The sequence below is a fragment of the Fukomys damarensis genome, unplaced genomic scaffold (genome assembly GCF_012274545.1).
Source record: "Fukomys damarensis isolate Sample0158 unplaced genomic scaffold, DMR_v1.0_HiC HiC_scaffold_37, whole genome shotgun sequence".
In the NCBI taxonomy this organism is placed as follows: domain Eukaryota; kingdom Metazoa; phylum Chordata; class Mammalia; order Rodentia; family Bathyergidae; genus Fukomys; species Fukomys damarensis.
Window position 1 is genome coordinate 34051491 of NW_022900949.1, and position 26434 is coordinate 34077924.

Below are 26434 nucleotides of genomic sequence, written 5' to 3' on the forward strand. Positions count from 1 at the left end.
GGCTCTTGAGCACCCCACTGTCTCAATTTCAATTCAAGTGGCTGCTCGGGGTGGGCCAACTGGAGAAAAGGGGAAACTGCTGGGCCACACCAGTCGCCTGAACCGTTGGGCACCAGAGCGACCTTCGGCTCTACCGCACCCACCGGCACACAATCCTAATGTCCCAGAGCCGTCCCAACACACGGTTCCAGTACCGCCGGTACCGTGCTGGAATCCTGGGGCCTCTGCAGAGCTACATCCTCAGCTTTTTCTTATTTTCAGCCAGGTTCCCACCAGATAGCCCAGGCTGGTCTTGAACTTGCGATCCTCCTGACCAGAAGGAGGCTTGTTTTAAAAACAGGCACTTCCGGTGCATTTGGGCCTCACCTGGCTTGTCACTCACTGGACCGGACTAACGGAGCAGAAAGCCAGGCATTACCAGCCCGATTTATCATTTACAGAGGGCGACTGAGAAGACACCTGTGGGTGTGGGTCCTGGGCAGGGCAGGTGGGACAGGGCAGGGCTGTGCCAGTACAGGGGACAGGGGCAGGAAGGTGGAGCCCCAAGAATGAGTCTGCAGAAGAAGCTGTCGGTCCATAAATACATGCTTGTTTATTATATAGGGAGGGGGTATGTTTCTTTGGGGATAAATTCAAGAACAGGTATGAACTTTATTCATTTGTGATGTCTCTTCCCTGGCAGGCAAGGCAGCACGATCTAAGAAAACTTAAAATAATCCTGTTTAAAAAAGTTACCTTGCAGCAGTTCTGAATGAGGGAACAGAATTCGAAACAAAAGCCACAATGATCTGTCTGTTTCTGAATACAGAAGCCGGGGAAGGGATTTCCACCAGTCATTTGAAAGAAAGGCGAGATTTCTGCATAGTGTTGGGGAGGAGGATGGAGGCTCTGTGGGGGCCTCTTAGCCCACAGATGCCAAGATGATGTCGACTGGCAGCTCCTCTGAACTTCGAGCTGTCACCTGCATTGTAACTGTGTCCAAAAGCAGCAGCCTCGAGCGCACAAGGATGTCATGACCACCCCGGAACACACCTGGCAGGGAAGAGAGAGGTAAGACTGTGTGAGGTGGAAGGGCTGCAGGCCAGGCTTAGGCTGCTGTTTGCAGAGCTGATCAAGGCGGCGTTGGAGAGCAGTGGGGTGAGGTCTCCAAGCCAGGTCTACAAAAGTCATTTGGCTTCCCTGAGCTCCAAGACTTGCAACCACAGAGTGGAGGGAATAAGGCTATCATCCAGCTCCTGCCTAACCCAAGTGAATTCATGGAACGTAAGGCTGGTGCCTGATGTCACAGAGGTGCTCACACAGGGACAGTCCCACCAAGACAAACCACAGAGCAGATGGCTGCAGGGCCCAGGGGACCAAGCTGCTTCAATGTGGCCAGAAAGACGGGGGTGGGGGCTGTCAGCTGTGAGCAGGCATCTGCCCAAGCCTGTTTATAAACAGTCAAAGTTTAAAAAGTCCCATTTCCTTCCGCTCGGTGTTGTAGGTATCACTGTACTGCACACAGCAGTTACCTCAAAGAGAAGTGCAGACATGGAAATACTCACATGTGAAATTCTAGGGGGCCAGGGATTTGGCTCAGTGTTGCCACCACCTGCCTCACAAGCGCAAAGGCCTGAGTTAAATCCCCAGTACCAGCGTGGAGGCTGGGAGATGAACTCTGGGGTTTATTATATTCTTCAATCTCTGTGTATGTTTGAAAATTTCTAAGTGGAAATGCTTGAGTACTCATTGGTTGATGCAGGGGATCTGACTCAAGGCCTCCCACATGCTACGTAGCTGCTGTACCATGGAGCTCCATCCCTGGCCCTAAATGCCTTTTGTTAGAAAAACAGCAACCAGAATCAGCTGTGGTGGCGCAAGCCTGTAATCCCAGCACTTGGGAAGCAGAGGCAGGATCGCCATGACTTTGAGGCCAGCCTGGGCAACAAAGTGAGATCCTATCTCAAAACAAACAAACAAACAAAATGATCAACCATGCCAGTAGACACTTAGACAAAGAAAAGTAGACATATACTCAACAAGAAATACAAATGGAAGATGGATAACTTCATTCCAAACAGAAGTGGACATTAAAACTACATGAAGCCAGGCGTGGTGGCGCACACCTGTAATCTCAGCGCTCAGGAGGCTGAGGCAGGAGGATCGCTGTATGAAGATAACATTTTTCACCCAGACCGGCAAAAGTCATAAAGTTTGATGCTATCTTTTGTTGTCAACAGTGTGGAAAGAAAGGCATATGGTTCTTTTTTTTTTTTTTTTTTTGGTACTGGGAATCGAACTTGGGACCTTTCGTTTGCAAGGCAGGCGATAGAACCACTGAGCTAAATCCCCAGCCCTAAGGCATATAAGGACACCTGGGAATTATTTATCAAAAGAAGAAATGCCAATCAGTTTGACCTGGTCATGTCCTGGGAAATTTAAGAGATATTCTCAGTGTACACATGAGAAATAAGTGTGAGTGATCAGTCATTGTAGAATTATTTGTGATAACAAAAAATTGGAAACAACTAAATGTCCATCAGTAGGGCCCAATTCCATAAAATGCAGTACATCTATTCAGTGCACTACTGGGCGGCCATAGAAAGGGATTAGGAATTCATGCAGTTTGGGATAATGAAAAAGTTCTGGAGATGGATGCTGCTGGTGGTGACGCAACAGTGTGAATGTACCTAATCCACTAAACTGTGTACTTAAAAAGTAGTAAAATTTTTAGCCAGGTGTGGTGGCATATGCCTGCAATCCGAGCACTCTGGGAGGCTGAGGCAGGTGGATTACAAATTCAAGTGCAGCCTGGACAATTTAGCAACTTAGTGAGATCCTGTTTTAAAATACATATAAAGGGCTAGGGAGGTAGCTCAGTGCAAGTGCCCTGGGTTCAATCCCTAGTAACACCCTCTGCGAAAAATTTACATTTTTTTTCTTTGTTCCTTTTTGTGGTCTTGATTATTGAACCCAGAACCTTGGCAATGAGCTACATCCCCAGCCTTTTTCATATATTTTTAAAATTTTGAGACAGTCTTGTTCATTTGCGAAGTTGTCCAGGCTAGGCTCAAAGGTATGATCCTCCTGCCTCACCTTCCCAGAAGGAAGCACTATCACGCTTAGCTTGTTATATATATTTTACCATAATTGAGAGATAAAAGAATAATAAAGCTCTATGTATTGATAAGGATTGTCCCCAGGAACGCCATAAAGTGAAAAGTCAAGTGCAGAACAACATATACCATTTATATATCCGAGTTTAACAATGGAACATATCACTATTACCTTCTTTTTGGAGTCCTGGGGATGGAACCCAGGCCTCCCACATGAGGCAATCACTCTACCACTGAGCTAACCCACAGCTCTTTTTGAGATGTGGTCTCAGTAATTTGCCCAGGCTGGGCAGACACTTTCAGTCCTCCTGCTTCAGCCTCCCAAGTAGTTTAGGTTACATCTTCCTATGTTTTTATAGCCATAAAAAGATTGAATGATACACAGGCATTGTTATAACAGTAACACTGTCACCTGCTGGATGGTGAAAACAAAGGTAAGGAAAGAGGATGTCTTATCACAGGTCGTTTTTTATACTTCATAATTTTTCCCCTTTTTTGTGTTACTGGATTTTTTTTTTTTTTCTTTCTGGTACCAGGGATCAAACTCAGGACCTTGTGCTTGCAAAGCAGGCACAGTGCTATTGAACTAAATCCCTGGCCCTTTGCGGTACTGGATTTTTTTGTTTTGTTTTGTTTTGTTTTGTTTTCTGAGACAGGGTCTCACTATGTAGTTGAGACTGAAAGGGGAATCACTATGTAGCCCAGGCTGGTCTTGAACTTGTAGCAATTCTCCTGCCTCAGCCACCCGAGTGCTGGGATTACAGGTGTGTGCCACCATGCCCGGCTATGGTACTAGATTTTGAACCCAGGGTCTCTGCACTGAGCCACATCCCAGCTTCTATTTAGAAACAAGGGCTCGCTAAGTTGACCAGGTGGGAGTTGTGATCCTCCTGCCTTGGCCTCCAAATGCTGGGATTACAAGTGTGTGAGATTTAGAAGCAGTGGACCCTGACTCGTGTCCCAGTGGGGTCCCCAGCCCTCCCACGGGAAGTGCTGCTCACCTGCCAGGAGCAGTGTGTGCGTGTTCTTGTTGTCTGGAACTTTGTCCGACCTCTCACACGCATGCATTCCCAAGAACTTCACAATGTTGCCTACGGCCTCTGTTGGACAAAACAGCGCAGTTCAGCCATATAGCTTGTTTTTGTGGCACTGGAGACTGAACCCAGGGTCTGTGTTGGCCTCTCTGAGCCCTAAATCTCGTCCCCAGGTGCTGAAGGCTCAGGGAAGTGGCCCTGCTCAGGCAGGAACAGCAGCCCAAGGGTCTGGAAGGCAGGTGGCGGAGATGGCAGCTGGGCCCTTACCTTCCAGTGTCTTGATGGTGGACAGTGTGAATGTCTCCTCCTTCTCGAACTCGTCCCCCACCTCATCCCAGGCAGCTTCGAAGTTCACTTTCATGACCTTTTGGATGTGATCCGCCACATTGACCTCCAGGTCCTCCAGCTGGGGAGAGGGTGGAATCAGGCACCATTTCCAGAGGATAGAGCCCTCGGTGTGCACCTCACACCCTTGGGTGCTACCCTCAGCTCTTCACCTGTCCCCAGGGGTGTGTGCCTGCCACTGAGGCATGGCAGGCTCTGGGGAGGCGGCAGTGTGCCAGGGCAGCTGCCCTCAAGCAGTGCTCCTTCAATATGAAACTGTCTCACCCCTGGTATCAACTACTAGTGTCCTGCTTGTCCTAGAGTTGTTAGCTGTGGGACGCAGGGTGCTCAGGTCCTCCTCCTGTGCCTGTTTCTCTGAGGGACGACAATGTTGCAGAGTAGCAGCCATATTTTTTTTCCCTTGGTTTTTTGAGACAAGGGTTTCTTCTGTAGTCCAGGCTGGCCTGGAACACATGGCGATCCTCCTGTCTCAGCCTCTCTAGGGTTGGGATGACAGGTGTGCACCACCAGGCTCAGCAGAGGCCATTTGTTTCAGCAGGTCCTCTCTCTGCTCTCAGCCGTGATCTCTCGGCCTGACACACTTGCACCCTGGCTACATCTCCACTGGGAACTTGACACTGGCCACCCCGCCACCACCGTGCACTGACTGCAGCTACTGAAGGTCCTCTCGCACCGACCTTCAGGGAGCCCTCAAGGTGGAATCTGCGGAGGACATAAGCAAGGCCCAGCTCCCACAGCAGAAGGAAGTCAGGAGCAGCTCTCAAGGAGCGGGGTCTGAGGACCACGGGGGCTTGCGTATGACCCCCTCAACTACAGCCCCAGGGTGACATGGGATAGAAGTCAGCTGTGCTCCTCAGTGGCGGTCCCTTGAGGAGGAGGCTTGCCAGTCCCTATCTCGGAACACCATGGTCTGCACTGTGGTGGCACTGGGCCAGGCTCCTGCTCACACCCCAGAGGGACCCCACACCAAGGATCCTGCAAGCTTGGAGAGCAGGCATGGGAAGGGCTTGTTCATGACATGCAATGATCGCCCGGCAAATAGATGGGTCCGATTTACTTAGAAAGCAGCGTGACAATAGGAATTGAAGTCCTGAAGTCATGCTCACCCTCTGACCCAATAGGAATCTATCCTAAAGAAATAATGTGATGGGAGGCTGAGGCAGAAGGATCACCAGGAGTTCGAGCCCAGCATGGGCTACCTAATGAGTTCAAGGGCAGCCTGAACTACACAGTGAGGGCCTATCTCAAAAAAAAGGGTGGGGGCTGGGGATTTTTAGCTCAGCGGTACCACACCTGCCTCACAAACCCAAGGTCCTGAGTTTGATCTTGGTACCAAAACAAAACAAAATACCCCAAAAACTGAAATGCAGATGAAAATGTATATCCTACATGTTTAATGCAGTGTTGTAAAAGGCAGTGAGGATTTAGAAGTTCACAGTGCCTGCCTTGCAAGTGTAAGGACTGGAGTTCAATCCCCGGTACAAAAAAAAAAAGAAGTCCAAACACCCAATATTAAGGAACAAAAGGTTAAGTGGGTTACGATATATGCGTATGATAGGGTGTTTTTTGTTTTTTGATTTTGTTTGGTCCTGGAGATTGAACCTGGGACCTTGTGCTTGCAAGGCAAGCGTGGTGCCAATGAGTTAAATCCCTGGCCTGGGAGTTTTAGCCATTAAAATTCGGGCTGGGAGTGTGGCTCAGCCTGTACTCTATCCCCAGCACTAAACAAACAGACATATAAATCAGGAGTGTTTCTGAGGTATCTTGTAATGGTAGGAAAATATACCACAATTTTAAGTGAAAATCGCAGGACTGTAAAATACAGAAAAACCTCAGTTATGGAACTTCCCCTACAAAAGGATGTGTAAGGACTATGGCCAATGTTTGCATTTCTTTATATTTTGCTCTTGATTTGCCAAATATCTTTTACCGATGAGTATGTATTTTTACAAGTTTTAAAAAAATCTTAAAAAAAAAATGTTCAATAACCGGAAAAAAAAATCTTTTCATTTCTTTTTTTCCTTCAGAACTGGGCATTGAACCCAGAGCCTTCCCACTGAGCTACCTCCCAGCCCTTTTTTTTATGACAGAGGTTTGCTAAGTCCCTCAGTTGCCCAGGCTGGGCTTGAACTTGAAATCTTCCCGCTTCAGCCTCCCACATTGTGGGGATTACAGGTGTGCACCACCACGCCTGGCTGGCTAGAGCTGTGAAGCCAAAACCAGCAAGAAGAGAACTCGGTCTGGCGAGCAGTTGCTGGAGGAGGCTGCCCTGTGGCCCCTGACACCACTTCTTACCACGTACTCGTCCTCATAGCCTTCTTCGTCCATCTCCCCCGTGGTGGGGTCGCAGTCCTTTACAGTGAACTTCATCATGCAGCTGAATGTGCAGGCCACTGTGAGAAGAGAGGCTGGTGGTCAGGGTGTCCCCAGCCTGCCCTCCGGGCCTCTGCTGCGTCCATGCACTCGACCCCGGCGGGCTAGCCAGGGCAAGGAAAGACGAGAAAAGAGACGATGCCAAATGGCAACAGCTATGTCACAGCCAGGGCCACCAGCCAAGAGCTGGCAGGCTCACTGGGGTGTGTGGAATGGGACTGTGCATGTGCATGTGCTGTGCCTGCCTGAGACTGTGTGGCACAGTGAGAGAGCACTGGATTCAGCCCTGGGTTCTGAACTTAGGCCAGATGTTTAGGAGGGGCCTTGGCTTCCACCCTTGGAACAGGGACAGCAGCACTTTGCTTTCAGGATGGAGCAGGACCACCCAGGAACAAGTGCTCAGTCCCAACCTCTTTCCGTGGTTACCAGGAGGCTGTGTGGCATCTGAGGGGCTCACCAGCTGTGGGGTCTTCCTTGGGCAGTGCCACCAGTGTGTAGCAGGTGCCAGGCTGGTTGTAGGGCAGGCTGCGGGCAGGCACGTAGCAGAGCACCTCGTAGGCCTCAGTGGGCTCCATGTACACGGTGACGTTCTCCAGCATCCGGTCGTTGAGGGTGTTCGTGCAATCAAACTATACGGGGAACAGGGGAGCTGAGACCCTGCTCCTACTGCTCCCCATCCTGGTGCTGCCCCTGGCTCCCAGTGTCCCAGTGAAGTCCTTGGTCAGGTTTGGGGGAAGTTCTTGCTGGTGACAAACTCTGCTGCCAACTCTGTGCAGGAGTACCAGGACCCCCAGACCTGGGAGCAGCAGCCAGCCCACCCCGCTCACCTGGAACACCATGTGCTCGGTGAAGACGTGTTTAGTGCAGTGGACAACATACTCCGTCTCCAACTCAGTGAGGGCCACGGGCTCAGGAGAGGACTTGAAGAGGGGCCCCAGCCCTTGGAACTCTGGCACTGCTGCCAACTGCTCTGAAACCCACAAGGCACATGCACTTAGCTTTTCTTTCTTTCTTTCTTTTTTTTGGTACCGGGGATCAAACTCGGGTTCTTGTGCTTGTGAGGCAGGCAGCAGAACCACTGAGCTAAATCCCCGGCCCATGCACTTAGCTTTTCTACTCCCAGGCCAATTTAAGGATGCTTGCTTTTTTTTTTTCTTTTCTTTTTTTGAAGTACAGAAGAATGAGCCCAGGGCCTTTGCACTAAGTTACATTCCTAGTTCTTTTTTATTTTAAAACAGTATCTCACAAGTTGAACTTGCAATCCTCCTGCCTTGGCAGAGTGCTGGGATTCCAGGTGTCCACCACCACATCTAGGAATGGTGGTTTCTATTCAGGCCCCATGGCCAATTCTTAGTCTTCCATCTACCCAAGACACACATGGTGTCTACACCACTGGCTATTTGCTATTTCCTGAACAGTCTGCGTCTTGCTCACTTGCTCAAATTGTACATCCAGGGATCTCTCCTCCCCTCTGTCCTTGGAAGACTTCAGAAGCAAAACCAGCAGGGAGACTCCACTGTCCTAGGCCTGACCCCAGCTGCAGGCTCCTTTGCCTTTAGAGACGCAGCAAGGATTCTTGAAAAGAAGGCGAGGACTAGGAAAAGACTAGGAAGATGAAGTGCACACTGCTACAGCTACACAATCAGCAAAGAACAAGTCAGCCCCTAGCACTGGCCAGTTAAGACAAACAGCACCTAAGCTGTCATCCCAGCACTCAGGTGGCTGAGGCAGGAGGATCACTGTGAGTTCAAGGCCAGCCTGGGCTACTTAGTGAGACCTTGGCTCAAAACACATGCAAGCTTACAACGCCAGCTGTGCTCTCCCCTGCTCTAAGGCCATGGGCCACCTGTGTGGTGCTGTGTTGGAGCAGCAGCGAGACACCAAGCGCCCCAGTCATCTCAGGCCGCTGGTCTGGGTGTGGAAGGGAAAGTGTTAACGGTGGACACCACTCTGGAATGGGATGGAGAAAGAGGGGTTTGTGGATGTTTGGTGGCACCAAGAAGGCAGGCCACTGCTCTGACAGATGCACAACAGCCAGATGGTGGGGAGAGCTGTTCAGCCCACAGAGGATCAGAGTGAGGTGCTCGAGAGCAGGAAGGGCTTCTGGAAGGAGGTGCAGGCAAGCCCAGGGTGGAGCAATGAGGTGCAGCAAGAGCCCGGTACCTCGATATGGCCTCTCCTCTCACGATGGGAGCCTTGGCAGGGACTAGAGCTTGGTGGTAAGTACTTGCTCTGCACACTCGAGGCCCAGAGAGGTGGATGGATGTGTGGATTGAGCACAGGGAATTTAAAATGTGCCAGTATCTCGGAGTCCTAGCGGGGCTCAGCCAGACATCCTGACCGGGGTAGGCTCCAGAAGCAGCTCCAAGCCGCTTTCACCTGGACCTTAATTCCAGCACACTCTATTCTACACATCTCTACCTGTGCCAACCCCTCTGCTGGATCTAGACACCAGCTGGACTTAATAACCTCCTGGCAGGCCAAAGGTGCTGACAAACCAGAAAGACCCCATCAACTTTTATACTCCTGTTCTCAGTTGTGGTGCTGGAGATTGAACCTAGGGCCCTGTACATGTGAGACAAGTGTCCTACTACTGAGCTACACCCCTGGTCTCTAAAGTTTTTTTTCCCCTGAAACAGCATCTCACTATATGGCTCAAGCTCACAAAACCCAGTAAGAAACAAAAAAAAGCTCAGGCTGGCCTCAACCTCATGGCAATCCTCCTGCCTGAGCCTCTTGAGTTCTGGGAGACAGGTGTTTGGCACCATGCCTACTCTAAAGTGCCCACTCTTAATCCCCAAGGAGACCCCACCTGGCCCATGCAATAAGTATTTTAGGCCTTGGAGAGTAGCTGATCCCACACTGACCGCAGTGGTTGGTTTGGGGCACTCTTTCTTACCCTGGAAGATCTCCTGCCGGGTGGCTGCCACTTTCTCTGGCTGTTTGGCGGCTGTGATGGGGGTGCTTTCTGTAGGAGCAGACACAGATAGTGACCAACAGCTCCGGGCATGGGCAGCAGGGGTGCTGGACCACTGCTGTTACCCATAGGTTAAATTCCAACCCCCCAGAGTGATGACTCTGCCCACCCGGCGAAGTTCCAGGCGTGGCAGCCAAGGCGACCATCCAGGGAGCCCAGCCTCACCTGGTCTCTGCTCGGCCATGGGTGTGGTGGCCAGGGGCACAGACTTCAGGTCAAAGGGCTTCTCTGAAGGCTCAAGGGTGTACTGCTGCAGAGCCCTCTCCAGCCCAGGGATGGACACAGTCAGACCTAGAGGCCAGCGGAGAGAGGTCATCAGGGGACAGTGTGACAGAAAGCAAGAGGACTGAGGGAGGGAAGTGGTCTGACCAGGAGCAAACTGATTAACCCTCTCAACCTTTGCTTGGCAAATAAACACAGATACCAAGTGACTTATCAAAGGTAAACTGGTGTGAAGACACAAATTTTTATTGTTTTTTGTTTTTGGTACCAGGGATTGAATTCAGGACCTTGCGCTTGGAAGGCAGGTTCAGCACCACTGAGCTAAATCCCTGGCCCCACAAGTTTTTATTAATGACAAGTAGTCTCACTGACTAGGCTTTTGCCACTCTCATGACCTTGTGTCCCTCAAGGTCATGGCAATGCCATGTGGTCACCAGGCAAGTTCAGCCGTGTCTGTCTCAGATTCCTCTGCCCATGGAGCAGAGGGTCATAGGTGCCACCAGACTCACCGTTTAGGATATAGCTGGCATTGAGTGCCTTCTGCTTCTGCTCCAGGACATTCAGGTAGAAGGTGGCTCGATCCCTTACTTCATTGTCATCGTCCATCACACACCTGCAGACAGGACACAAGGTGCTCCTGACGGGGCCTGGCAGGGACAGCAGGAAGGATCCTGCAGGGTGTCACTGTAGATGGTGGGGGGAGGTCTCCCGAAACTGAGCTCAGTCCCCAGAGATGGGACACCTAGCAGCACTTGAACCTGGGCATCAACACACATAGGATTCAGGGGTGTGGCTCAGTGGAGGTAAAGGCCCTGGGTTCCATCCTCAGTGAGGGCGGCACCTCCATCTCCAACAGCCTATGACAGGAAACATTTCCCCAAGAGACAGGAAAACCCATTTGCAATGTGAAAACTCAGATACGAACATTCATAGCAGTGTTGCTGATAATAGCCCCACAATAGAAATAACCCAAATGTGATCTATCTAAAAAAGGAAACATTTGGTAACAGAAAGGAATAGCTGGGCATGGTGTCATGTGCTTGTCATTCCAGCTACTTAGGAGGCTGAGACAGGAGGGACTGTTTGAGGCCAGCCTGGGCAAGAGAGCAAAGCCTTGTTCCAAAATAAGAAATAAAGAGGGGTAGAAGGGAGCTTAGTGGTAGGGTGTCTGCCCTTGTTCAATTCTCAGTACAAAAAATAAAGGGAAGGAAGGAGGGAAGAAAGGAGGAGGAGCAGGAAAAAGGAAATAGGAATAAAGTACTGGTGTACGCTACAGTAGTAATTCACTTTAAAAACATGGATAAAAGGCAGACAGGAAAGACTGGAAGGGAAGGAGTGGCTATAAAATGGAGAGTTTCTTTTTGGGATGAAAGAAATGCTTTAAATTTATTTAAATTTTTATTTATTTATTTGTTTTTGGGTTTTGCTAAATTAGCCCAGGCTGGCCTTGAACTCATGGCAATCCTCTTGCCTCAGCCTCTGCAGTGCTGGGATTACAGGTGTTTGCTACCATGCCCGCTAATAAAGCTATTTTTAAAAGTGGAACACTTCAGTTACAAAGAGTCCCTTGTGGGTGGTGGGATTTGCACTGCTTTTCAACTTTATTGTTTCATATAATCAACAGCTGTGTACATTTTCTCCTCTTCATTAAAGACAAAGGAAAGCTGCCTGTCTGAGGCAACACTGTCTCAGGCTGGGTCCAGACTCACCTCTTTAGTAGCACCAGGATGCTGGGCAGCATCTCTTCATTCTGGGCTCCAAACTTGGCCAGAGCACTCACGGCGCCTGCACAGAAGGCAAAGGGGGTTTAGCAGTGCCCTGTGGCACCACACCAGGCTGGCATTGGAACCACCTGGCCCACATATCGAGCCAACACTGTCAGTGGCTCCCAACCTAGGGTCCCAGGAACCGATTTTCACACCAACTGTGACAAGGCCACCGAAGTTTCCAAAACAGCCTCCATTTGCAATCAAACCTTAGGTACATACAAACGAGGAAACAACCAGTAGTTAGTGAGTATCAGCTGCTGAGAGGAAAACTTCTGCTTGATGGGATGGCATAAAAGAAAAAGAAGGGCTGGGGATTTAGGTCAGTGGTTCTGCTGCCTGCTTCACAAGCACAAGGTCCTGAGTTTGATCCCCAGTACCAAAAAAAAAAAAAAAAAAAAAAAAAGGAAAAGAAATTGTAAACAAAATTAAGGTTAAGAATAGGATGGTTGTAAACAGCATGGTGGTGCATGCCTATAATCCTAGCCCTTGAGAGGCTGAGGCAGGAGGGTTACTGAGAGTTCAAGCCCAGCCTGAACTACATAGTGACTTGGTCTAAAAAAAAAAAAAGCTGGGGCTGTAGCTCAGTGGTGGCAAATGTGAGGCCATGAGTTCAATTCCTGGTACAAAAAAAAAAATGTCAAGCAGGATGTGGCAGTGCACTTGGTAGGTTGAGGCACACAGGCCCAACTTTGAGCCCAGCCTGTGGGACATAGCAATATCCTGCCTAAAAGACTAAAAAGATACTTCCCCAAAAAGAAAAAAAGAGAACAAATTAGAGGTTTGTCCCTACCATTTAACTGGATGACATCTGAACTCCTTCCCACAATGATGGGAAATCAGCTTGTAAGGTGAGACACACCGCATGCAGGTCCCTCTGCTGGGGCATCCCCTTGCATGGAGGAGGATCTGGGAGCCCCATCTGCCCACACCTAGACGCACCTGCCCGGACCTCCTCGTGCTCCAGTACCACACGGTTATAGATGAAGCGGATGTACTTGGAAGGATTGTTGGTCTTGGGCCCCTCCTGGCCCAGCAGATGCAGGATGCGCGTGGCCAGCACCGTGAACTCACAGTCCTCAATGAACTCGCACAGGTGTGACAGCCCCGTCTCCTTGCTCTCCGAGTTCTCCTCAATGATGCTGATGATGCAGTCCACGATGGCACGCTTGTACTCAAAGCCACCCTGTGGGGAGGATGGAGCTGAGCATGAAGCCAGAGAGAGGCCAGGCCTGGGACCAGGAATACCAGGCCACGCTAGAGCCTGGAGGCCTCTGGCGTAGGTGCGCACTAGGCTCTTCTGCTGCTAAGAGGAAGAGTTTAATGGGAATGTTTCGGAGCCTGCTTTTCTTCCTGACTTGAGATGAGACCCAGATAGAATGGGTGGCGTGGCTGCTTCAGACAATGGCACAGCAGGTCCCCAAATCAGCAGACACAGCATCATCACTGACCTGGCAATTCCACTTCCAGCTTTTTACCCTGCTGAGCTGAGCGCAGAGCCAAACAGGTGCCGGTCATTAACATCTAGATGGTCAAAGTGTCCCGAGTGCCCACCCAGGGCCCGCAAAGATCCAGACCTGTGGTCTGCACCCACCAGGCCTTAAGAAGGAAGGGCTTTCTGACATGGGCTGAAACCTGGATAAACCTCGAGGTGGTGCTATGTGAAATAAAACAGGCAGAAAGAGACCAGTCTGGAGCCAGGGATTTAGCTCAGTGGTTCTACCGCCTGCCTCACAAGCACAAGGTCCTCAGTACCAAAAAAAAAAAAAAAAAAAGGAAAGAAAAGAAAGAGACCAGTCCTGTCCAGTGCCACTTTGTGTCAGAGATAGAAAATGGAATGACAACCCCAGGGCTTGGGAGAAGGGGAATGCACAGCCAGTTTTTAACAAGGTTAGAGCTGCAGCTGAAAATGTCATTGTCATGAAATGGATGGTGGCAAGGGCTGTGTGCAGCAGATGTCAATGACAGGTGGTGAGTTAAGAGGCCAGAGGCACCAGGCATGTAACTTAACAGGAACTGCTTTGGATGGTGGTCCTGGATTGATAGCACCATTTTTTATTTTTTTTTTTATTTATTTTTTTTTATTGAGATGGGTCTCACTATGTAGCCCAGGCTGGCCTCAAACCTACACTGATCCTCCTGCCTCAGCCTCCCAAATGCTGGGATTATAGGTGTGCACCACCACAGCCAGCTCACTTGGTTTTAAGTGACTTAATTTTATTTATTTTTTTGGTTTTTTGAGACAGGGTCTCACTATGTAGTTGAGGCTGACCTGGAACTCACTATGTAGCCCAGGCTGGTTTTGAACACCCAGCAATCCTCCTGCCTCAGCCTCATGAGGCTGGGATTACAGGTGTGTGCCACCACGCCTGGCTTAAGTGATTTTAGAAAACCATGAATTTGGGAAGTCTCACAGTTAGGCGGTATGTTACTGGTCTGCTGCAGATGACACCTGTGCTAAAGCCATGTCAGTTCAGAACTGAGCAAAACTCTCCCCCTTGCAGAGTATGCAGTTTTAAACATTTTGAATTAGTAGCCAGTACTTAAAACTCAGGAACAAACAGGGCTGGAGGGTCACAGGACACAGGTCACAGGTCACTGCACCCTGCATACCATGTCTGAAGAGCCAAGCCCAGCAGCTGAGGGCTCGGAAAGTGTCAGGGCTCCCCTCTCTCCTGGTGCCCCTGGACACCCCAGTCACCCAGGGCAATGGCTCCTCTAAGGCCAGATCCTTGACCCCTCTGGGACAGGGCAGGGAACCACTTATCTGGGGACCAAATCTACCCTGTGAAAATTTGCTTCTGCTCCTGGGAAATGAACAGGTCTTGCTGAGACACTAACAAGTGTAATCACTAATCCACATGAGGAACAAACAAAATAATGTTACATTATTAAAACCAATTTTATAAGAAACCACCTCGAGATCTCCTAGAACAGCCTGAATATTTCTTTGCTTCACTACACCAGTAGAGAGTATACGTTTATTGTCTCAGGCACAAGCATCACCCCTGGGCACCTGAGTAATGCCAGCTGGTGAGTCACTGTGTCATTACTGTGACTACGCTTACATCACCTATGCATGGGTATTTAAAGGGCCACAGGCACCAGAAAAACAGCTGGTTAACAGGGTGAGCCAGGCACACCCACGAAGAGGAGCTCTTGCTCCACATGGAACACGCAGCCAGCAGCCAAGTCACTCCCTGCCTTTGCAGGACACCTGGCAGGTCCCCGACGGCCTGTCTTACCTCTTCCCGCAACATGGTGAACAGGAAGTTCATGAGGACGGCATGTTTGCGAGGGTACTTCTGACACAGGGCACTGATGGCCTGGACAACCACCACCTGGGTCAGACAAGACAGGCATGACAGTGGCCCTGTGAGTTATTTCCCGAGTGCCAATGAAGTATCTCCCCATCGGCAGGGCCTAGTTCTGGGCATGACACTAGGGCAGGGAGACAACTACACCAGCACACTGGGGAACCCATGATCCCCAGTCACCAGAGAGGTGTCTCACACAGGGGTCCTCACAGCAGACCTGGTCTCCCCAGAAGATTCTAGGCTCCCCTGCCCTACTCTCATCAGCAACTTTGACTACATTTCTAGGTTCTCTGCAGCATGCCCCTTGCCTGAAATCATCTGGCTCACTTGTTTGGCTTTTTAAAAAAAATTTTTTTTTTCCTTCCCAATACTGCAGATCGAATGCAGGACCTTGCACTTGCCGAGCAGACATGGTGCCAATGAATTATATCCCTGGCCCTTTTTTAGTTTTTTGAGACAGGGTCTCACTGCATAGTCCAAGTTGGCCTTGAACTCACTATGTAGCCCAGGCTGGCCTTGAATTTATGGTGATCCTCCTGCTTCAGGATCCTGAGTGCTAGGATTACAGGTGTGGTCAGGCCAAGCTCGAGCTCACTCATTTGTTTACTCGACGGCTTATCCACTGGACAGAAAAGCAGCTCTTTTCAATGAGCAGTCTTGCTGTGTTCTCGAGGCTGGCCTCAAACTACGCACCCCAGGTTCACCTCGTACTCAGTCATTCTCCTGCCTTGGCCTCCTGGGTGCTGGGATTACACACCCCCAAAAAGGGAGATCTAAGAGAGCAGGTCCCTGTCCTGTTCACTGCTGTGTTCCCTTCTCCTCAAACTATACAGTGAACAGCCAGTGGTTATTAAGACCTGAAGCACGAATAGATGAACCTGACTGTCCTGGAAGGGCTGAGTGGAGGAGGGTGGGAGGTAGGGCTGTGCATGTCCTCTGGGCTGAAGATCTACAGGGTGACATCCCTGCCCCAGGTCCCCTGGCAGCACAAGGCAGCAGGCACAGAGCCCTCCCGGCCTGGCAGAGCACCTTGAACTCATCCGAGATCTCTGACATGAAGGACGAGATCTGCTTCATGAGGCGGTCAATGCTGCTCTCGCTGCCCGTCTTGAGCAGTGTGGTGATGGCCAGTGTGGCGATGCTGCGGTTTGAGTCTGTGACCAAGTTCTCAAGGTCCAGGTTGCAGGCAGTCACTGCAGATGGGTGCTTCATGGCCACCTGGTTGGGGGAAGACAGGGACAAAGAGGGCAGGACCCATCTGTTACTCCCTGTGCAGGGCTTGGTCTGGTCTCAGTGTCCCGAGGATCAGAGGCACTGGGTCTGCCCCAGCCTGCACCCCTACCTTATTGAGGGTGCGGACAGCGGCGTAGCGGAGCGCAGCCTTGGGGGAGCTGCAGAAGAGCTGGAGCACTGTGAGGACACAGGGGACATATATCAGGAGCTGTACAGCAGAGTCAAGGGCAATTGTTCCTCTGCGAGCCACAGCCAGCTCAGCTCAGTTCCCAGCGCAGCCCAGAGCTCCCAGGGATGGATGCCAGCTGTGCCTACTGAGCTCAGGCACTAGGGGCATTCGCTGCCAGCCCTGTGTTGCTGGTTCCTCACAAAGTAGGCAGCAGCAACAACTGTGCTCCCTTTCAAAGAAGGAGGCTGACACAGGAGATTAAGCAGCTAAAGTGCCCTAAGGTTGGTGGCAATTCAGGATTAGAACCTAGGACTGGCCACATGTGCAGCCTGGGCTCTTCTTGGCCACTGGGAAGTAAAACTTCACTCCTCTCCCACAGTATCCACAGGAAGCAGCAGGGCTTCTCCATGGCACTGGGAATGGATGAACAAAGTCCTCTCTGAAGCCACCAGTTTAGTGGGGCACTGTGACATTCACCTGTAATCCCAGCTACTTGGGAGGCTGAGGCAGGAGGATTGTAACTTTGAGCCTAGACTTGGACAACTTAGGAAAACCCTGTTCAAAATAAAAAACTAGAGAGGTAGCTCAGTGATAGAGAAACTCTCAGTAAGATTTCCAGGACTGCAAAACAAACAAATCTCAGTGTGAAGGCACACACCTGCAGTCTCAGCTCTGGAAAGTTGAGGCAGGAGGATCACAAGTTCTAATCCAGACTGGGCAACTTAGTAAGATCTTGTCTCAAAATAAAAGGGGCTCAGGGGCCAGGGATTTAGCTCAGTAGTTCTGCCGCCTGCCTGGCAAGTGCAGGTCCTGAGTTCAATCCCTGGTACCAAAAATAAACAAACAAACAAATAAATAAAATTTAAAAAGGGGCTGGTATTTCAATGCAAAGGCCCTGAGTTCAATGTCCAGTATGGCTAAACAAATAAAGGACCAGTTTATTTTCCATCTCTAGGAGAGCTACAACAGGTAGCACATCCTCTCTGCCCTGCTCCCAGGAAGCTCAGAGCTAAAGTTTTCACTAAACCATGTGGCAACTGGGATCATTGTTTTCGGGGTACCCTCATTGCTTTATCATCCCTTGGCTTTTATTTTCTTGTATTTTTTAAACTAATTTTTTACTTAAAATAGGACCATCCTTATTTAGAAAGCTCTACTTTGTGGTTTCCATTACCCTGGAAACACAGGGGACACAGTAAGAACGGGTGAGCACACACAGCAGTGAACAAACTCATCCGTTCCTTCTGTGCTTATTCACAAGGGGGCAGGGGAGACTTCCCCCTCCAAATGTGAACCCCATCTCTCTGCCTGACTGGGTTTACAACATTACTTTGGGGATTACTAGAAATACATGGGGGTGCAGCTGGATGTGTGACACGTGCCTGTAATCCCAGCACTAGGGAGGCTGAGGCAGGAGGACTGCCTTGAGTTCAAGGACAGCCTGGGTTACACAGTGAGAACCTATCTCAAAACACCAAAAAACAAAGAAGGGGGTATCATTTCACTCTTTGTTTTGTTTTGTTTTTTGAGACAGGATCTCACTGTGCATACAGGCTGACCTGTTTTTTTTTTTGGTACTGGGGAGTGAACTCAGATCCTTGCGCTTGCCAGGTAGGCAGCGGAACCACTGAGCTAAATCCCCGGCCCATCCAGGGATGAACTCACTATGGCATCCAGGCTGGCCTCAAACTCACAGAGATCCTTCTGCCTCAGCCTCTTGAGTGGGGGGATGAGAAGTATGCTACCCATTTGGCTCCACTCAGCCCTAAAACATAGCTGGGTATTGTGGTGCATGCCTGTAATCTTAGCACTCAGGAGGCTGAGACAGGATTGGTGAGAGTTCAAGACCAGCCTGAACTACATAGTGAGAAATTATCTCAAAAACAAACAAACAAAAACAAAACAAACCCAAAAAACCAAAACCAAAATAAATATGTAAAAACCTTAAAACCTACAAATCTAACTCTCCAGCCACAGCATCTCTGCTGTCACCTGTGGGTCATGGCTTGAGCTACCTCCCCTCTCTCCTGTCCTCAGAATCCAGGCCCAGGCCCTCTAGGGAGCTTCTCCACCCTCTCAGCACACCCGCTGTTCATACCAGCCCGAGCGCCTCTGGCATGTTTCCCACTCACATCCCATGGGGCCCAGCACAGCGCAAGGCTGCACACTCTCCCTTTGAGTGTCTGCTGTGTCCGCCACAGAGCTGGAAACCATGCTGAGCCATCTGTGCTGAGCACGACGACCCTGTGGGCCAGGCATGACTGTCACATGTGCTGCAGAGCAAGGGGAGCCTGCAGACTGGAGAAGATGGGTGACCGTCCAGGTCAACCCCCTGAAAGGCAAAGCCAGGACTCTAACCTAGGCGTCTAGCTCCAGGGTTGGCTCGGAACCATGCCCGCCCTGCTGTCCCCTTCACCTGGGACAGCTCAGTCCTGGCTTTCCCACAAGCCCTCTTCCCTCAAAGTACTGGGGATTGAACCCAGTGCTTGCACCGTGAGTTACACCCTCAGATCCTTTCATTTACTTTACTTTGAGACAGGTCCTGCAGACTCGCTGAGCTGTCCAGGCTGGACTCTAGCTCACGTCCCTCTGGCCTCAGCCTCCCAAGTGCTTCACTTACAGGTGTATGCCAACATGCCTGGCTCACCTCGGCAATTTGGTGTAAGATGGACCTGAGAAGAGCCCACCCCCAAAAGTAACACCTGGGATAGGTCCCCACATATTCCCCGGCCAAGAGCAGGTGCCAAACAGGTTCTGGCTTAATGCCCACAGCCCGAGGCCGACTGAAGGCATCCCCTCTCTCCCCCATCTCCGCCCTGGCATTCTCAAAGACCTGACACGGCCGGGGCCAGCTCTTTGGCACTGCAGCCCGGCAGGTTGACAATGGCCGAGGCGGCTTCGTACACCACCATCTCGTGCTTGTTCCGCAGGCAGCTCTCGATGAAGTCAAACAGCGGGCTGTCTCGGCTGTAAGAGAATGGGGAGCGGTGGCAATGAGACGCACGAAGGACCGAGGCGGGTTCTGGTGGCAGGAGGCGGGGTCCTCACCTGCCATCCTCCTCTTCCAGCTGCTTGCTGGCCACCCGGATCATCATGCAGTAGGCAAAGGGTGACTTCAGGCCATGCCTGGTGAACTTGCTGATCATCTTGTTGACAGCCAGGCGGTCGTTCCTCCGCACATGGTACAGGAGCCCCAGGGCGTGGTACTACAGGACAGCGATAGCGGGGACATACAAGTCACTGTATGTCTGTGGGCTTCAAACTTCTTTTTTTTTATTTTCTGACACAGGGGGTTTTCACTATGTATTTCAGGCTGACCTTGAACTTACTATGTAACTCAGGCTGGCCTCAGACTAGAAGTGCTCCTCTTGCTTCAGCCTCCTGAATGCTAGGATTACAGTTGTGTACCACACCTGTACACCTTTCTCTACCACCCCACCTCCACCTCTGTGGTACTGAGGAGTAAACCAAGGGCCTTTGCGCTGAACTACATCTGCACCTCCCTTTTAACTGTTTATTTTGAAACATGGTCTCGCTAAGTTGCTAAGTAACCCAGGTGGAGCTGGAACTTTTGTTCCTCCTGCCTCAGCCTCCTAGAGTGCCGGGATGACAGGTGTGTGCCACCACCGTGGCTCTGCCTGAGTACTTTCAGTATTATCTGCCCTCGCACCTTACCTGGACCATGATGTTATCACTGGATGCTGCCTCCTGGGCCTCGTTCACCCAGCGCTTGACCATGTCAAAGCTGCACTTCAGCAGGTGCTGTGGGCATAGGGCAGGTGAGGGGTAGCCAGGACGGCCACCTGCTGCCCACCCTGGGTGGGCACCCCAGGCCCCTCCCAGATGTAGCCCATCAGCTCCCAGCTGGTTCCAAGGACAAATTCAGCTCCCACTCCAGGCTCCCTGGCCAGCAGAAGACCTCTTGCCAGATCCCAACTCAACAGCCTGTCTCCCCACAGGTGGCTCAAGGCCATGCACCAGGGTCCTGCCCCACCTCCAACACACACACACACACACACACACACTGGAAAGGGACTGATATTTTCTTCTGTTTTCCTCCTATCCCACAGGGCCCAGCCACAGCTACTCACCAGGGAAGATACCAGGGCAGAGCTGGAGACGCTGGGCACCTTGTCCACAATGGCCTGCTTCATGTAGCGTTCAATGGCCTGTAGCATGGTGCTCTGTGGGGACAGGAGCAGGGAGGCAGGGACCCTCAGAAGTGCAGCTTTGTGGTGCAAAGGAGTAATATGGGGAAGGAAGGCAGCAAGTGTTTCGGGGTGCTCTTGCACACCCTGATCAAAGGAGCAGGGGACAGCCAGAAGCGTGTGCAGAACACAGGAGGGCATGGACTCACATCAGTGATCTGGCACAGGGCACGCACAGCTGGGCCCCGGTAGTTGTCCTCTTTCCCGGTCATGTCTTTTGTCAGGCTGTAGGGGACAGGGGATGTAGCTGACATGGGGGTACTAGGGCCGGATCCCCTGCCACACCTGGCTGGGTCACTTCACAAGTCTCCCTGCTCTTGCTGACCTTCTATTCCTCCCACCCAGCCAAAGGGCAGCTGGAGGGATTTTTATAACTTAGAACTGACCAGATCCTTCCTCTGTTCTCACTCAGTCCTCTATTTCCATGGCTTCTTGGGCAAAGAACAGACAAGCCCCCAGGAGCCTGGCTAACTTGTTATTCTAGGGCTGTGGCGGCCACAGCTGTCTTGTTTGCTGCTTTATCCCCAAAGCTCCACAAACTAATACACATTCAGTAAATATTTTCTATTTACTGAGACTCTACCAAGGGAATCTACCTTCTGTTGCACAAACACCTGTGGCAACAAAAAATGCGGGTGGAACCCCAGCTTGAATGAGCAGGGATTATACATTAAGGACATCTGTCCCCTGAATCACTCAGCCTAATTCAGAAATCAGTACCTGGTCAGCAGTCCTATTCATATATCTCTTGCACTCTCTATGTCTGTTTTTATTATATTGTCCTGTAAGCACTCACTAAAGTCTTTGTGAAAGTTCCAGGCTTTGGCAATCCCAGCCCTTGGGAGGCTGAGGCAGGCAGATCACCATGAGTTTGAGGTCAGCCTGGGCTCCACAGTGAGTTCATGGTCAGCCTGAAACACATGGCGAGACCCTGTCTCAAAAAACCAAAACAAAAAAGTTCTAGGCTGGCTGAGTTAACTAAGAGAAATCACAGGAAGGAAAGGTTTGTGCCCAAGTCAAGGCCAGGGAAGTCAAAGGGAAACAGCCCACTCCGGCAGCTATGATGGGTGCCTTCAGTGATTGCAGGATGACAGACAGTGGAGGAAAGGGCACCTGGCCCTATGCCAATAGAAAGCCTCTTCATCTGTACACACCACAAAAAGGGTCTGTCCACAGGGGCCATGGAGCCGACTCCCACAGCCCCAAGAGTCACCTGCTGGTGACAATGATGACGTCCTCTGCGATGCAAGACATCTCCTTGATGGTCAAGTAGCACATCCGCCGGAGTGTGGGCTGGGAAAGAGATGGGAAGAGCCTTATCGGCCTACTCAGCAGGGTCACAAGAGGTGGGAGAAGAAACCACCGGTGACGGCACCCACATCTCTCCAGGAAGGCTGGGGTTGGGACACTTACGTCATTGGACTGAAAAAGCTTGGTCATAGCAAAGAAGGCCTCTGTTGCTTCGGTGGTCCCCAGGTGCTCCCCCTGTGGGGATCAAGAAAGAAACTCAGGATAGGCTGAGGAGTTAGCTCAGTGGTTCTGCCACTAAGGGCTGGAGTTTGATCCCTGGTACAAAAAAAAAAAAAAAAAAAAAAAAAAAAAAAAAAAAAAAAAAGAAAAAAAAAAAAAAAAAGAAAAAAAAAAAAAAAAAGAAAAAAAAAAAAAAAAAGAAAAAAAAAAAAAAAAAGAAAAAAAAAAAAAAAAAGAAAAAAAAAAAAAAAAAGAAAAAAAAAAAAAAAAAGAAAAAAAAAAAAAAAAAGAGAAGAAAAAGAAAAAAGAAAGAGCCAGGCATGGTGGTGCACACCTGTAATCCCAGCACTCAGGAGGCTGAGGCAGGAGGATTGCTGTGGAGACCAGCCTGGTCTACATAGTGAGTTCCAGGTTAGTCTCAACTACATAGTGAGACCCTGTCTCAAAAAGGAAAGAAAAGAGAAAGAAACTCAGCCTGGGAGAAAGAAGGATCAGCCTGCTTCTTCCCCTAAGATCAGCTTAGGTCAGGTCCTTAATCCCTGAAGGGTTCCACTGAAGGCAGCAAATCAGAGTGGGATGCTTGGGGGACCAGGAGCTACAGCCTCAGAGAGGGTGTCAAACAGCCCAATGATGCACCCTTCCTGACACCCCCAGCACCACCTTCCCCTGCTCCAAGCTTCACCCACTTACCTGGTTGATGAGGTAAAGAATCTTGGTGAGGATGTGGGCACATTTCCGAGGGTTGATGGGAGTTTCGTTAAAGACACGGGCCTAAGAAGAAGCACAAGAAGGTATTAGCTCTGAGACCAGTGCATTTTCCTTCCACTGATTCCCCTCAGGTACTTCAGGATTGAGAAGTCACAGGGGAAATAAATACACTTGCCTATACAAGATTATCTCACGAGGAAAGTGTTTTTCTTTGTTTCTTAACTAATCTATTAATAATTCCTAAAAATCTTCCCTAACCTTTAGGGATGTGCTGACTTACTAACTAGCAAATGCTTAGCAGACATTCTTAAGTGGAAAGAGGAATGATAAATGAGAACAAAAACAAGCTTAACAAACTCTGCTGGAACCAAGCTTTCCTGTGTTTTCTGGCAAGGCTTTCTCTCCAGTTGCTTGGAGACTAGCACTGTGAAAGTGGTGTTAGTATTCTGACTGCACTGTTGGTGAACAATCACAATGGGGACAGAGGAGCAAACGTCACTTACCTCTTGGAGTACTGCACTTTTCTCCAGGTGCTGGAAAGGGTTGGAACCTCCACCTGCAGTCAAGGAGAACCAAGGAGACTCATTTCAGGTGGTGACCCTGAATTCTAAACTCCCAGACACAGGGAAGGGAATGATGTCCCCATTCTCTACCCAAGAAAGTTCAAACTCCTCCCAGATGGCACTCAAGGCTCTATAGTCTGACTACGGATTCTGTCACACTCTTGCCAGGGGGCCCAAACCACTCACACTCCCCCAGAAGTTCTGGCACAGACCTCTGCGCCTCTCAAGTGCCATGTCCTGCAGTCATTCATGCAATCCGTACTTAACTGAGTCCTTAGGTACCAACCTGGGACCAAATTTCCCTCCCTGCAGAAGCCAATTTGTAACTAATTACCTGTGCAATTATCTAGTTGATGTTCGTTTCCTACACTATGTGGCCATTCTAACACTGTGTCCCTCTTGTCTTACTGCAGGATCAGGACGCCTACAGAGCCTGGCATTCAGCAGGTGCGCAATGCTTTCTGATCAAATGAATGAAGAGCCGCGCTTGTCACCCACGACATAGATCACGCCCCAGTAATGGCCAGCACCAACGCAGACACCGCCGGGCAGACATCAAAAGGTCGGACGGAAAAAGAACAAGGAGCCCCCAGCCCGGCACCCTCCTGACAGATGGGGAAACTGAGGCCCACATAGGTGCGTAACCCGCACAAGGTCACGCAGCAAATCCCGGTTGGAGCTCACGAGGGGGAGGCAGCGGGGCTCTCTGGGGCTCCCTGAAGCCTAGTAGGCCGGCTGCGACCCAAGCTTCTGGCCGTTGCTGGGCCTCGGCACCCGCGTCGGGACAAAGGCCACGAAGGAGGGATGCCGGGGACGGCTGGAGAACCTGAGCCACCGGCCCGCCTACCCCAGGTCTCCCGGGCCCCTCACCGGACTCTTCGTCCTTCTTGTCGAATTTCTTCAACATCGTGATGCCGGCAGGGGCTCAAGCAGCGGCGCTAGGACTTTGCGGCGCGGTGGGCAGCTGGTCCCCGGCTCCGGTCCCACCTGGGCTACTTCCGGGGATGCCGGGGACGGCTGGAGAACCTGAGCCACCGGCCCGCCTACCCCAGGTCTCCCGGGCCCCTCACCGGACTCTTCGTCCTTCTTGTCGAATTTCTTCAACATCGTGATGCCGGCAGGGGCTCAAGCAGCGGCGCTAGGACTTTGCGGCGCGGTGGGCAGCTGGTCCCCGGCTCCGGTCCCACCTGGGCTACTTCCGGGGTAGCGGAGGGTCCAGAGGCTCGGACCACACGGTGATCTGAGGCTCATCTCCCCCGCTCATGCACTCCCGATGTAAGGGCGTTCGAATGTGAGGGACACAGAGCCCTGACCCACATTGGACACCCAGTTAATGTCACCTGTCGTTACTGTCACTTATCCAGGAGGCCTTCCTGACAGCGCCTCATTTCAGACCCTTTCCACTGCCTGATTTTCGTTCCCAGCCTGGGTCACCATTATGTTTTTACTTTCTTGCTTCCGCTGTCTTTCGTTGTCTGCCACGGGTAACGTTGGCTCAGCGAGTTCGTGAGTGAACGAATGCAGTACACTGCTGCACTAATTCGTTTCTGCCCGGCCTGTGTCACACCTGCTCCTGGTGCACATGCTTCGTATTTATTAATGTCCGAGGAGCTTCCAGAAGGAAAGGATCAGCCTGGCGCCAGGGCGAGCGGGCCGCCACGGGACAATGACGTGTCGCCCGGACTGTCCGCCTGGGGACCCAAGCAGGACCGCGGAAGCTGAGGTAAGGCCGGCGCAGGGCGACGGCTGGGCGGAGAGTCCGGATGGCCCCGCGCTGCGACTCACAACACTAGGTTGCCTGGGGAGGGGACAACTCGCAAACCTGGTGAGCTAGGTGTGCAGAGGCGGGGCTGGGTCGGGCATCCCAGGGGACAGCCCAGCGGGAGGAGAGCGACGGAGGGGAGGGTCTGGTTTGGTAGAGCCTGAGGCTGGGGGCGAGTGGATTGCGCCCCAGAGGGAATTTGTCAAGAGCCAGAAATTATTAAAACCGATCATCCATAACCCCACACATCAGTAGTAGGAAACTATCCAACCGAAGGAAACAGATTTGCGGCTGCCGAGATTGTCACCAAGGTGTTTGGAAAAACCCTAAATGTCCATCAAAAGGGTATAATTAAGAAAATTATGAAAAAAAGAGAAAATTATGGTGTAGTCATTGGACTAAATATTCTGGACCCTGTAGAAGGGATGTTAGGCCGGGAGGCACGAGGATTGCCCTGAATTCCAGGCCAACGTGGGCTGCATAGTGAGGTCAAGGCCAGGCTGGACTACCTAGCAAGAGGATGTCTTAAAGGGGGGTGCTGGCTAACGCCTATAATCCCAGCACTGGGAAGGCTGAGGCAGGAGGATCGCTGTAAATTCGAGACCAGCCTGGGCTACATAGTGAGTTCCAGGTCAGTCTCAACTACACAATGAGACTCTGTCTCAAAGCAAACAAACAAAATGAGACAAATGAACAGATGTATTCTCTAAATTTTTACAATAGATAGAATATTAAAAGAGAAAAGCAGGGTCTAAATATGTTCATAATTGAGGTGGACTATAAAGGCTTCATAGGGGCTGGTGCGCAGTGTAGCTCAGTGGTAAGGGCATTGCCTAGCATGTGGCAGACCCTGGGCTTCATCCCCACAGAAAAACTTCATGGTTAAGAGCCAGAAGAGTGCCAGGCACGGTAGTGCACTCCTGTAATCCCAGCACTTGGGAGCAGAGGCAGGAGGATCAGTGCTAGTTTGAGGCTAGCTTAGGCTACATAGTGAGTTCAAGGCCAGCCTGAACTACATAGTGACTACCTGTCTCAAAAAAAGAGAGAGGGAGAATCAGAAAAGAACACTGAATATTTGAATTGTATTAAGATGATGAAATACAGATGATTGTGTTGGGTTAAAATATCCTTTTATAGGATTTTATTCTGTAAGACTACCACGAGCAATTTTTTTTTTTTTTTTTTTTTTTTT

The 26434-nt window shown here is 50.7% G+C and overlaps 2 protein-coding genes across 3 annotated transcripts in view; one reads left to right on the top strand and one right to left on the bottom strand.

Annotated features, from left to right (window-relative positions):
* Positions 1-573: 573 nt before the first annotated feature.
* On the bottom strand, positions 574-24687 carry Copg1 (COPI coat complex subunit gamma 1). 2 transcript variants are annotated; one of them, XM_010617569.1, is made up of 24 exons: positions 24551-24687; positions 23421-23473; positions 22900-22980; positions 22153-22224; positions 21953-22032; positions 20889-20964; positions 20623-20715; positions 20207-20293; positions 19580-19737; positions 19365-19498; positions 16472-16539; positions 16159-16347; positions 15058-15153; positions 12755-12998; positions 11756-11831; positions 10556-10659; positions 9990-10115; positions 9747-9815; positions 7675-7817; positions 7305-7476; positions 6770-6867; positions 4397-4535; positions 4097-4195; positions 574-1032 (listed from the first exon to the last, which is right to left on the bottom strand). In XM_010617569.1, the coding sequence occupies exons 1-24, from the start codon at positions 24585-24587 to the stop codon at positions 902-904; spliced, it is 2625 nt and encodes an 874-aa protein (XP_010615871.1). In that variant the 5' UTR covers positions 24588-24687; the 3' UTR covers positions 574-901. The 2 variants fall into 2 exon arrangements, with proteins under 2 accessions (XP_010615871.1, XP_010615878.1); XM_010617576.3 differs by lacking the exon at positions 24551-24687 and adding an exon at positions 24351-24387.
* Positions 24684-26434, top strand: part of Cnbp (CCHC-type zinc finger nucleic acid binding protein) — a 58769-nt gene continuing 57018 nt past the window's right edge. The window contains exon 1 of the mRNA XM_010617515.3: positions 24684-25203. The gene's annotated coding sequence lies outside the window, so the exon portion shown is untranslated. The remainder of the gene's footprint in view (positions 25204-26434) is intronic.